This window comes from Acyrthosiphon pisum, chromosome A1 (genome assembly GCF_005508785.2).
Source record: "Acyrthosiphon pisum isolate AL4f chromosome A1, pea_aphid_22Mar2018_4r6ur, whole genome shotgun sequence".
NCBI classification, from domain to species: domain Eukaryota; kingdom Metazoa; phylum Arthropoda; class Insecta; order Hemiptera; family Aphididae; genus Acyrthosiphon; species Acyrthosiphon pisum.
In genome coordinates, this window is record NC_042494.1 from 12,436,525 (window position 1) to 12,449,910 (window position 13,386).

At 31.2% G+C, this 13,386-nt stretch overlaps 1 protein-coding gene across 4 annotated transcripts in view; it reads left to right on the forward strand.

The window, feature by feature from the left end:
- The first annotated feature begins 5,350 nt into the window (after nucleotides 1-5,350).
- LOC100167253 (filamin-A) overlaps nucleotides 5,351-13,386 on the forward strand; it is a 28,391-nt gene continuing 20,355 nt past the window's right edge. For 2 of the 4 annotated variants that reach the window (XM_016809460.2, XM_016809461.2), the window contains exons 1-17: nucleotides 5,385-5,903; nucleotides 7,452-7,576; nucleotides 7,694-8,038; nucleotides 8,099-8,210; nucleotides 8,304-8,491; nucleotides 8,592-8,750; nucleotides 8,847-8,975; nucleotides 9,076-9,294; nucleotides 9,373-9,601; nucleotides 10,462-10,521; nucleotides 10,740-10,781; nucleotides 10,849-10,967; nucleotides 11,036-11,171; nucleotides 11,249-11,353; nucleotides 11,426-11,570; nucleotides 11,754-11,833; nucleotides 11,918-12,085. In XM_016809460.2, coding sequence (XP_016664949.1) covers nucleotides 5,540-5,903; nucleotides 7,452-7,576; nucleotides 7,694-8,038; nucleotides 8,099-8,210; nucleotides 8,304-8,491; nucleotides 8,592-8,750; nucleotides 8,847-8,975; nucleotides 9,076-9,294; nucleotides 9,373-9,601; nucleotides 10,462-10,521; nucleotides 10,740-10,781; nucleotides 10,849-10,967; nucleotides 11,036-11,171; nucleotides 11,249-11,353; nucleotides 11,426-11,570; nucleotides 11,754-11,833; nucleotides 11,918-12,085 — 2,725 coding nt within the window. In that variant the 5' untranslated portion in view covers nucleotides 5,385-5,539. Of the gene's footprint in view, nucleotides 5,904-7,451; nucleotides 7,577-7,693; nucleotides 8,039-8,098; nucleotides 8,211-8,303; nucleotides 8,492-8,591; nucleotides 8,751-8,846; nucleotides 8,976-9,075; nucleotides 9,295-9,372; nucleotides 9,602-10,461; nucleotides 10,522-10,739; nucleotides 10,782-10,848; nucleotides 10,968-11,035; nucleotides 11,172-11,248; nucleotides 11,354-11,425; nucleotides 11,571-11,753; nucleotides 11,834-11,917; nucleotides 12,086-13,386 lie in introns of all 4 variants that reach the window. The other 2 variants (XM_016809465.2, XM_001946884.5) reach the window with 2 other exon arrangements.

The following is a 13,386-nucleotide window of genomic DNA, read 5'->3' on the forward strand; positions in this document are numbered from 1 at the left end:
AAAAATAAAAGTGTGAACAATATGGTTATTTTTAATCAATCCAAATACGTACCGAAAATATTTGTACATATATATATTAGGTATAGGTACCTAATTCAAATACTAAATTATAAACAAAATTGAAAATAATAAACACATGTAGGTATTAAGTAATATTATTTTACCTACTTATAAAATATATTGTAGTATACGCAATTACGCTTTTATTTTTTTTTTTTGTAGTTCTAATAATTTTGTCATTTTTCAGATTTCATATATTAAAAACACTACCTATAGATAAAAAAAAAATTTTCAAATTCAAAAACAAGAAATACCCGTTTATATAGTATGGGGTTTTAGTATTGAGGTTAAGCCAAACCAAATAGATAAATAAATATTAATATTAAATATGTAAATAAATAAATTTATAAAATGTACTAAATAAAATAATTTATATTCAGTGTTGAGCAGTAACGTAACGCAAATTACAAATTACTGTAACTTAAATTACTTTTGAAGTAACTCTGTAGTAATTTAATTATATTGTATTTAAATTAACGCAACTATAACGAAATTACTTTTTAAAAGTAAGAAAATTAAAAATCAATAAAATTTATTTACGATTCCGAAAGTTTTTATAATAAATAATAATCAATAATATTATTAAAGATCCCAGGAATTAATACTTATACATTTTGTTCACGTATAATATAAATCATTAGTCATTAACAATGTACCTACTACTTATTATTCGTTATGGACTGATTTTGTAATTATTTTTAAAAATAAGTAACGTTAATTGTAACGCCCTACTTTTTGAATTAAAAAGTTAAGTACTTGACGTAATAAAAATTATGTCGGGTAGGTAACGCGAATGTAATTTAAATAAAAATATTTAACGTAACGAGTAACTTAATTTTATTACTTTTCAAAAATAATTTACCCAACGCTGTTTATATCATAGTTTCAGTATTGTCTTTTTTTTTAAAAAATTGTTCATGTTTATTTTTCTCTGTTCTTGTATGATTATTGTAATACCTTGAAAATCGTATATTTTCTAAAAAAAAAATACACTTCTCGTGAGTAATATTTACCACTGGTGACTATAGTAAGTCCGCTACATTGTTTCTAATAAACCTATCTAGATTTAAAATTAAATAGGTAATTTATACACTAAAGTATTGTATGTGCAATACACGCTTGTTGTAAACAGTTTTAATTACTTGAATATTGCATGATTGGCTCACAGAAACTGTACAATGATGCTATTATTGGTCATTACTCATTGACAACTAAAATATTATGTAGTAGAACACTAGTCTATAACGTAAAGAAACTATCGGTCAAGAATTCGACCTCAGGGCCAACTTTTGTATAATCAGTTCACGTACCTATACAATAGCCTGCAATCATTACATTTTACATTGTGTATATGACATATAGGTACACTGTACATCGGTGAACACTATATTACGACCTCTACATAAGATGATAGGTATTTTAATTTTTTTTTTTAATAAATTAAATACATTGGCCATTATAAAAAATATTTTTTTGATGATTGGTAGATCAAAGCACTTATTTTCATGTCAAGTAAAAAAAAATATTGATTACCAATAAGTTTAGTTGACCTTAGAATGACTTAGTCATGACTCGGGTCCATCATTAAAATTTAAAACATTATGGTTGCGCAACGAGACACGATTATGAGACCCCCGAAGTGTCTTCAACTTTTGACTGATAAAAATTGTGTTACAGCGCGCTCTTTTAATAATAAATGTATTGTAATTTGTAGCAGTAAAATACCACAGAACAATCTGGTGATAGTCACTATGACTATCTATAGCTGTAAAAATGTACACGTTGTGACCCATGAAAAATTAGACAGGTATCATCACAGTATTTTGATACGCATCCTCCGCTCTTTACTTCGCCTTTATCGTAGTTCTCCACTTCTAATTGGCTGTCAATCATATTACATACGTCATACATATATAACATAGAACACAATCAACCAATGAGAAGTGGAGAACTACGTCTAGGCCGGGGGTGCAAGAGATGCGTATCTACTGTGCAAAATTAGTACAACTGTGATGATACCTATCTAATTTGTCATGTTGTGACCGATGTTGAAGTTGTTCGCCATTTATAAAGCAGGCAATGTTTACATTTATTCATATACAATATATACATATTAACTGTGATAATATTATTTTATAAACATTGCCTGCTTTGTAAATGGCGGCTGACTTTGATGGTAAGAAAGAGACGGCTATCTAAGTTGTATATATCTATGACTCGGGACATATTTAGTATGATACAAAATAAATATACATGTATTATACCTATATAATAAGTATATTAATAAATTATTTTAAAATATAATAATTTATAATATTGAAAGTAAACATTTAATTCGAATTTTATAATAGGTACCTAGTGCCTACTACCTACTCAAGTCTCAAATACTCAATGCCGATGAAATTGTTATGAACACTTTTTATAACAACATTTTTTTGACTATACTATTTTTTTTATGAAACATGTATATTTTTGTTTATTGTTCTGGTAAAACTAGTAGTGAGATAAAAAATCCAAAAATCTATAATGTTTTAAATTTGTTATGAAGTCCACTTCATGTTTATCATCCCCACTTCTTCAAATATTGACTCTAATCTTCTTCTTAAATTTGATTTTAAAATGTAAAAATATAAGTAAGAAAACAATCTAATAATTAGGATGACGATACCTAATGAGTACCTAATGACGAATCAGTGAATTTAAAAGTGTTTACAAAATTTCTTTTTTAAGTTGGTATTGCGATTGACTAAATTAAGTAAATGCTTTTAAGTAATAGCCAATAGGTATAGGTACCTACCTAAATCTTATTCGACACCACGGTTACATCGTGTACGTGTGCTCCAACGTCATCTCTTTTACGCTGCTGTAGAATAACACTACAGTCTACAACAGTCACACACACATTCATCGGATTCACACAAATACATAACCACACGATATCAAACTTTTGGAAGATTGCCTATATTAAACTCCGTAAAAACGGTCGGTTCGAATCCGAATAGGGCGTAGGTAATATACGTCTGCATTTGTTCAGTGTTATCCCCGCTCAACAAATGGGCAACATACCAAATTCACACTCAGAAGACTCCATTTTATGATTCAATATTATAGTGAACTGGCCTATTATCGAATTTAAAGGTAAGATTATTATCTAGCCATCTATAGACCCATCTACGACATTGTGTGGATTAATATTTTAATTTCGGCGATTCATAATTTATAAAGTTATAACTATGAAAATTATTATTATTAAATTGCTATGCCTTGTTTTAAAATTTAAAATATTAATAAAATTCATTGACCAGCTCTAGATAATTTTCTTAACTTTAATAAATGCGTTATATATTAGGTCTTCTATTAAAATGATAACAATACAAAACTGATTCTTCTATTCTCGAATTTGCTATGTTATAGGTACGTTTGTAAGAAGAAGACAACAACCGCAATGTAACGTTTCCTTAACTGTTTTAAATCTATAAAGCGAGTAGGTAGCTAGGTATATATAGGTATCCGCTGCTGCCTGCTAGGTAGGTACGCCCATTATTTAGTATTTCATCACTGTCCCTGCACAGTGCTTAATGTGCGTAACATTATAATGGTAATGCAATATATCTGAAACAACCATATGTTTTAGGTGCAACTGTTGTTAAACCATATATTATTTATTCTTCTATTCGTGTGCACTGGTCACGAATATGCGACATGTTATAATTTATATTATTGTCTACAAAGTAGTATAGTACCTAAATATAAGTAAGAAATATAATTATTATAATTTATATAACCCCGACCATATATTTGTAATTTTCTTCAACATGCCTAGCTGAATACCGTTCTTAGTTTTCCTTACCATAGAATAATATAGAATAATAACTCTATCGTTTTAGACCCTTATATAAACAGTCTTTTTTAATACAAAATATAACCACTATATTCATCATAATCGTATTCATGTAATATTATAAAAAGTTTTTAACTAATAATACGAGTATGTGCGCAGGACTCAATTGACATACCTATATACCATATTATAAGTGTTACTGACTTTTTAGACACTCTGTGTACATAATAATATACAAAATACACTATGAACGTACGCTGGTAAAAGAATCTCCTTGTATACAGAGTGTCTCAAACTCTCAACGTAATGTAAATATGTAATACTCGTCAAGTCGTACATACAACAACGGCTTGCTTAATATATTACATAGGTACCTACTATGATTGTATAATTATTAAATTATATCCATCGACATCTAACCCACGACCTGTTTCTTCCGGAAATTTCAAAACTTTCCAAACTGTATTAGAATATAATTGTTTAATATAAACTATATTAAATAGTATTCAATTTTTTTTATATATTCACATAAATTAACTTTAGTGAGTATTTAAAATTTTAAAGAATCGTGAAAACAAATATATTGGTAAATTTTTTTTTGTTAAAAATTTATAAGGAAGATGAAAAATACTATAAAATAAATATTTAAATATTGTGTGCTTATACAATTAAATCACTACTCGAGAAGCGAAAAATACGTATTAACTGTGATGGGTTTTTGAATTTTTTTTAAATAATTATTATTAAGATGGGAAAAAAATTTTGAAAGAAAATATTTTTAAAATAAAAACTACCGTAGAAAATTAAGAGTTACAAAATTGCCTAATGATCAAATGACGGCCAAATCGACTTGGAAAGGTATTCCCTTTTACCCGCACACCATCCATTTTAATACATTTTCAAAAATACGGGCTGTTATCCAAAGTTAAGTAAACATAACATTTGAAAGTACAAGTAACAAATTATTATACATTTTCATAAATTCAATAGTTATAATAATATGTAAGTACTAAGTATAACGAATTAATAGATTAATAATTATAATAGATTTATAATTTATAATTTAAAATAGGTAAATTGAATACTATTATAATAGTTGGTTTATATAATTATACACATATTCTTGTTACTGATTAATAAAATAAATAATACTAATAATAATTATGTAATGTAATGCACAATATTATTATATTACATGTTAATATATATTATTATGGTGCAGCGATATAGGTAGTTTTCCAAAATCGTTTTCCAGAAACATCGAAAACAAGAGGAAACGGCAAAAGACAAGGGACAGCTGGCGAACGATGCGCGACACATACTGTATGCAATATAGGTGATGTACACTGTAGCACACGTACGCGGTCGTCTCTTGTCGCACGTTTGTATACAAATATTGTAAGTACCTACCTGTACGTAATAGCGCAACCGGTGGCCGTGGTGGGAGCGACGTTCACTTTCCATTTCGAGCGACGGACTGCTGCAGGTACCTCGTCTGGTGCGGCGGCGGCGGCGGCGGGACCCACGCCCAACCGAATAATAATATAATTTTATATTATATTGTTGTTAACGATTTCTCTCGGCGCGGCGGCTGTTCACATATAGACGGTTCAGTATGACTTCAGCAGCGCGCCGAACATGATGCGCACCGACCCCGCCGCGCCGTCGCGATTATCGTCCCACATCGGATTGGTGGCCCGCAGCCCGGAGGGCCACGCCGCCAAGACGATGCAGATCAAGGGTCACGAGGATCAGTGGGTGGACATACAGGCGCACACGTTCAGGAACTGGGTGAACGAGCACGTGCCGGCCGCCGACCGGGTGGCGAACCTCGCAGAAGACTTGCGCGACGGTCGGGTCCTCTGCGAATTGGTGGAGAGCTTGCAGAAGCGCAAGGCGTTCGCGTGGAACCACAGCCCTGGCAACCGGCACCAGATGTTAGAGAACGTGTCCAAGGCCCTGGCCGCGATCGCGGACGACGGCGTCAAGCTGGTCAACATAGGTAAGTATACCTCTATCCGCCAACTATATTATAATATACACTAGGTTTACATCAGTTTACACTATAATACCATGGTAATTAGTTACCTATAAACTTTATAGTAATTAATATAGTAATTATTATCGGAGGCCTTTGCAGTTGGTTCTGGCCGAACCTTTTATTGGACTGTGTAACTGGGCAGGTGGCCGGAAAAACATCGCGATTTCATTTTTGTTTTTGGGCGTGTGCAATAGATTTTAGGCACCGTGACATGTATTGTATTTTATGCACGATATTATTTTATTATATACTTTTGACCTCTACCCACCAACTATACGCATAATAAGCACTTTATTTATATCAGTGTATAGATTATAGGTATACCTAATTATTATCGGTGGCCTTTGCAATTCGTTCCGGACGAGCCTGTTATCGGATTTCGTGGCTGTGTAAGTGGTCGGAAAAACCTCGCGATTTCCAATTAACTTTTGGCTGTGTGTATTAGATTTTAGGTGCCGAGACATGTTTATATTTTATGCTTTCGATCATACATGCATGCGCTGCAGGTGGTGCATTCCATTCCCAATCTCTTACCTGAAATCCCTCATCAGTCATCTAATAACCCATTGAAAAATAGTAATATTAGTTTAAAAAATATATATATGATAACAACGAGTGCTTTTAATAGAATAGTATTATTTTTTTTTATTTTTTATTAAAAACCGTTTTCTGTTTTCTCAAACCAATTTGAGGTAAGATTCTCAAATCATAATAATTTTTTTTGGATTCTAGTCGGGGGATATAATTAATAATTGTTCGCACATTTCTTAGATCGTGAATCGTATATTAACCCGTTCTGCAAGTCATTTTCCTGCGTGATAAGACGTAGGCCGTAGGTGATGCGTTTGCATACAGCATACCGATACCACGCACCACTACGTTCCTCGTGTGTTACGCGGATATTCTGCCTTCGATTAAACATTAATATAATATTAAATATAATCGTTCGAATACAAACAACTTGGGTTAACTTCGTCAATTGCACTCTGCGGGTTATTTTCGTATTGAATTATGATTTTTGTTTTTAACGTCGAACAGGTGTTGGGTAGTATTGCCAAATAGGGAGTGTTATACAAAACACTGAGCGAAGTATGCAATAGTTAATCATGTGGGTGTATTGACCTCACATGCTATACTAGAATCACCATGCTTCTATTATAATATGATCGGATAATTTTTCATATTATATGAATGATATTACGATATCGGACACAATTATAGGTATCTACTATATAGCCATATAGGCGGAGCATATCCCCATTTTTTTTACAAGTACACATATTTGCATCAACTAAAAGTATAATAATAGAGACACCTTGAAGTAAATATGTTTCGAACATCCTGCCGGTTATTTAGCATTAATGGCCTAATATTTTAATTTATAAAGTAAAAACTTTACCCGTGTCGATGGAAGCAAAAAAAAAAATACTAAACTATGCCTACCATATACTTTCATCTAACTTTCAGATTGTTTTTCTTGTCTTACGGCGTATCGTTTTGTTTTTTTAGGAAACGAAGACATAGTTAATGGGAATCTGAAATTAATTCTAGGACTTATTTGGTCACTGATTGTTCGTTATCAAATCGGGCGATCGAAATTTCCACCTAAAAAGCTCATGTTGGCTTGGCTCAAGGTATAATAACTATGTACGCGTGTATATCTACGCCTACAAATGTATAATTACCTCTGTTCATATTACGTTAACAATTGTAAAATCATAATTACTTATTTATTGGTTCCGTATGAATAGTCTGTACTACCGGAATGTCGCGTGAATAATTTCACCACAGATTGGAATTCCGGGATATGTCTTTCGTCCTTGTTGGATTACTGTGAACCTGGATTGTTTCCCCATTGGAAAAATTTGGATCCCAGTGACAGCGTGAACAACTGTCGCCGTGCTATGGAATTGGCCCGAGATCGTTTCAGCATTCCCATGGTGCTTGAGCCCGAATATTTAGCTTCGCCTTATCTAGACGAACTATCGGGTATGACGTATCTGTCCTATTTTATGAAAGATAAGAGTCCTGGTACTAAAGCCACTCTGAACTGGGTGAATAGTCAACTGAAAACTCACACGGTGTCTAATTTCACGGTGAGTGTTTTTCGTTCGTTCGAAAACAAATATGCGAATTCATTGATCTGTTTATTTTAGACTGACTGGAAGGACGGTATTGTATTGTGTGAGTTAACAAAATCTCTCGGCGTCCCGGCCAAGTACCAAAAATATGACGACCCCGATGTCTGGGAGTCCAACTTAAACGCTGGTATGTACCGTGGTGTATATATGTTTAATCAGTGAAACGTTTGCTTGTATTTTCTTTACTAAAAAAAAGTACATTAACACTATTTGTACATAGGAATGAATGCTGGTAAAAAGTTAGGCGTCGAACCGCTGTTGAAAGCCAAAGACGTGTCCGGTCTGAACGCTTCACATTTAGGCATGATGTCTTATGTATCTAATTTCCAATGGGTAAAACCACGCACCAGACCATCGCATACCGTGCGCGCCCATAGTGACACCCACACCACCAGAGTATATAAACCAGTAGGTTAATTTAATAAAAACAATATTGTAATTATGTTGATCATAAGTAAATGTTAATTGGAATTGGCGTAATATAATAAATCGACGAAATTTTTTATAGACTAGTTTTAAAGTGACATTTTTGGATGCAGAAGTAGACCCAAACGATGTCACGGTGGAAATAATTGGACCGGAACTCAATACCATACCGTGTAATTTGAATTTAAAATCCAATGGTGGTACATGCACGTTCGTGCCACTCATAATTGGAATGTATAAAGTATGCATTTGTTTTCCCCCGGCTGCATGTGTATATTATATACGTAGTCGACACGGTTCATGGTTCCAATATTTAATGTTTGTGTTTATCGCACAGGTTACGATTTTCAATGGCGACGATGTGATCCAAGGGTGCCCAATGTTTATACGAGCTATGCCTGAAGTGTCCGAAATTAAACACTCTGGTATGGAGCCATGTGCAGTTGGATCTATCGTCGAAGTCCAGGTGAGTTTCCAGTGCATATTCGTACAATCGTTCAAGTGCAATAGCCCGTATCTAAAGTTTGAAGTATTTATTTGTTGTGGTTATACATTTTCATTTATAGATAAATTGTAACGGCGCTAAAGCTCAAAATATTCAAGTATTGGCAATGAGTCCAGACGGCCGAGAATTAGAATGTCCAGTAAACGAATCGGGAGACGCTTACCGGACGACATTTCAACCTGACGAACCGGGAGAATGGACCATTGCCGTGAAACACCGCGGACAGTTAATTCAGGGCAGTCCATACACGTGTTTTGTGTTCGACCCGAACGGAATTAAAGTAAAACAAATCAAAAGAATTAGGAAACGTCGAAAGACCACGGACTAAACAATTGCATTCCACTGTTTTGTTGTATAGTTGCTTGGCTTGGATAGACCAGCTATTGCGGGAAGTATAGTAAATTGGACTTTAGACGCCAGAGGAACGGGTGGTCTGGGAAAAATTGAAATTGACATCGTTCACGATAAACAGTCACTTCCACATACGATTGACCATTTAGGAAATTCTATTTATAACGTTTCTCTACATACTAGAAGACCCGGAAAATACAAAATTTATGTTTATTTCAACGGGGCAACTGTTAAAGGCAAGTGTAAAATATAAGACGCTGAAAAAGTAATATAAAATGTGAAAAAACTTAATTAGGTACTCTTTATTCTTAATATTATTCTTAATAAGTGCCTTAGTAACAATTTAATACTCAAAAATTTACTTTAAAATTTTATCAATAAATTGAATTTCATAAAATTACTTCCTTATTTATACTTATCAACTATTTTGATTTATGTCCTCAGTGACGGCTCCAGGTTCTGGTGAGGGGGGAGGGGTGCTAAGTCATAATTTTCATAAAACTTTCGATATTAAAATAGGTTTTTTTGTAATTAAAATGTCTTAGAAATACGTGTTTGGGAAGTGGCCGCGGCCTCTGTGTGCCTTCGACAGTCGACACTAAATAAACTATTCATCCATTTTGTATGATATTTATTAATTGTATACATTTTGTATTGTTCATAATAACTTAACGTCTTTACTAACAATATTAATATGTGAAGAAGTGCATTTCTTATAATAGTTAAACTTAACGTATAACCATTTTAATAAAAAATACTTTTACCATACACATTATACATATAGGTACCAATTTTTCTTATTTGTTTGAAATTTAAAAATAATAACTTTTGTCTTTTGACCTTGACCAGTTAATTAAAATTTAAAAAATGACAATGCATTAAAAAAAAAAATCTGTTGTGCAAAATTATGACCATTATGATCATTATTGAATCTAATAATAATTCTATTATATTTGTTAACAATTTTAGAAATGTTTATAACTTATAAACATATCTTTATGATACTAATATAATAAATATGAGTAGGTAGAAATATATTGTCATATTGAACTCTACCTATGTGCAATATTATTTATTTATTTAAAATGTATTGTAGGAAGTCCATTTCCTCTAAGAGTGGGTACAAAAGAAGATATAAAGCGACACAGAAGCATGAGTAAGTTTTATTTTGAAATTAAATTAAAAATTGTACAAGTATCTTTATTATAAAATAACTGTGTATTACTATTATGGTTCAAAACTGCTAAAGTATTAAATAACTTGAAATAAATATGTTGATATTAATATTACATATTATGTGCATAAACTATCTACCTACATAGTAATTCGTAAATAGGTACTATAACTACTTAAGAAAACAAATTTATTTTTCAGCCCCTACAAAATTAGTCAATGGAAACAGCTCTTCTGCTTTCAGTAAGACGTTATAAGAGTTTCATAATTATGATACTAAGGTTATAAATAATATTTTAATATTTTTTAGATGATTTTACATCTTCTAGTGAATATAATAAAATTGGCCTTCTTAGACCTATTTCACCTCTGCAATCGCCAAAATTCACTTCTTCTCCTATTAATCATCTACATAGTAATGTTTATAAAGTATGTTTAATTTTTAAGAATAATATACTTGCATATTTTTTGATAATTTTTTGATATTTATTTAATAGTCAACCAACCATTCGGAATCTGGATTTCATAGCATCTCATCGCCATTACATTTAAATATTCCTAGTTCCCTATCTCCAAATCATAGTTATGTATCACCCAAAAGTGCTTTGTCTCCGTCAAAATCAAAAAATAATGGTAAGAATAGCTTTTGTTACTATGTATTTATTTCTAACAATGGATTTATTTTCATACATCTATTATTTTTTTTACAGATATAGTTTTTGGAGAAAATATGCAACTCATGCCCATAAATAGATATTCAACGATTTACATAAATTCCGACGAGGCACTAGCCAATATTAATGTCACAGTGATTGGTATGTTGATTTCATGGTCACAAATATTTCGTTTATTTTTTTTACATAATAGGTATATTTGAAATGCTATAGGTCCATCAAATAAGATGATTCCTGTAAGAATGTCTAGGAACATCGCGCAAGGCCATATTTTGGCACAGTTTACAGCTGAACAAATCGGAGAACATTCAATTGATGTGAAAATTAATGGTATTAAAGTTACTGGTTCTCCATTCAGGTAAATTTAAAGTCAATATAAGATTATAATATACAAAACATTTTTGTTAATGAAAAATTGTTTAATGTATTTATAATTATTAATTTATATGTATCTAATGATATAAAATATCTAAAATAATACAGTTTTTACCTTGTTTATTTAAACATTTTACCATTGTTTATTTAAATACTGTTTTCTCAGGAGTCACGCATATGATGTATACGCCATTAAAGTTGGCCATATACCAAATGGAGTGGTGGGTGAACCAGTAGAATTTGAAAGTAATTATTAACGAATAATTATAGAAGTTGAATCATAATTTTTAAGATGGTTTCTAACACTTTACTATAAACTTTACTGTCTAGTCGATGGATCAGGAGCAGGCTCTGGTAATCTGGAAATTCTTGTAAATGGAGGACATGTCACTAGTTTTGTCCGAAATTTGGGGAATCAAAAATTTTTAGCATCATTTGTACCACATAAAGCACTTATTCATTTAGTTGATATGAAATTTAACAACGAACAAGTACCAGGTAATATTTTTTAATGTATTCATTATTGTTAAAAAATATTGAGAAAGAAAATTCCCACAGGTAAGTTAACAAGATTAAATTAGTTGAATAGAGTTTAAAATTATAATTATACATTTTAGTATGTCCATTAACTTTTACTGAAAAATGTAATGTGTTATGAGAGTATAATATATTATTACAATAGTTAGTATTTGTATAGGTAGGTAATTAACTAGCTACCTATAGTTAATTATAAAACAGTAAAAAAAAGTCAGGCTAGTTCATAAGTATTAAATGAAGTGTAGGTACTTCAGTACCTTCTTGAATACTTTGCATAGATGGGCTACATCCCAGTATATATAGGTAGGCATTTAATATTTATAACAATTTAATGTAATTATCTTAGCCATAGTGTAATGTTAAGGTAATGGCTATATTAATCAAATATTATGTACCTACCTAAATTTTTATGAATTTTAAAATTTATTAAAAAAACTCACGTCGTATTTATTAATATTATGTCATTACAAGTAATGTTTTTATATATAGGTAATTAATTAAGTTATTTATGTATGACAGTCATCTAACATACAGATGATACCTACCTATCGGTATCTATTTACTATTGATTTTAATTAATAATGGTAGGTAGGTACTTACTGTAAACAATTAAATTATTGAGATAAACGCTAATAGCTACTAGCTATAGCTAATAGCTACATTACCATACGTAAGAAAAAACGTGTTACGAAACAGTTTAACTAATATTACATTTCTTTACTATTTATTATGAAATTTGTCACAGTTATAAACTTATGAGTTATGAGTTATGACCCTTTGTTAGTAGTAATTACTTTATTTATATCATATATAAAATAATAGCTCATAGTCCTAAGTAAATTATATGAGCATAATATAAGATTAAAAAGTTTAAACGTAATATACGATTTATATTCATCAATAAAAATCTGCCTAAATTTGTTTGTCTAATCAACTATACCTATGATTCATCACAGTTTTAAAATTAGAAATAAAACTCCATTAAAAATCAACCAAAAGTTACCACATGTATATAAAGTGTCATAATTCATGCGTGTGAAGTACATCTGTATTTTTTTACTTAGCAAATAATACATATATTATCCGATTCCGACATACCACAATTTGCATCAAACCTTTCAAAAATATACAAGTAAGCAATATACAAACGTATTGCTTTATTAATTTAATATAATTTATAAAGGTAGGTAAAATATTGAAAATATCATAGAATATTTAGGCATATTATACAGTGGCGTCAGCATAGGCGCAAATTGGGGGGG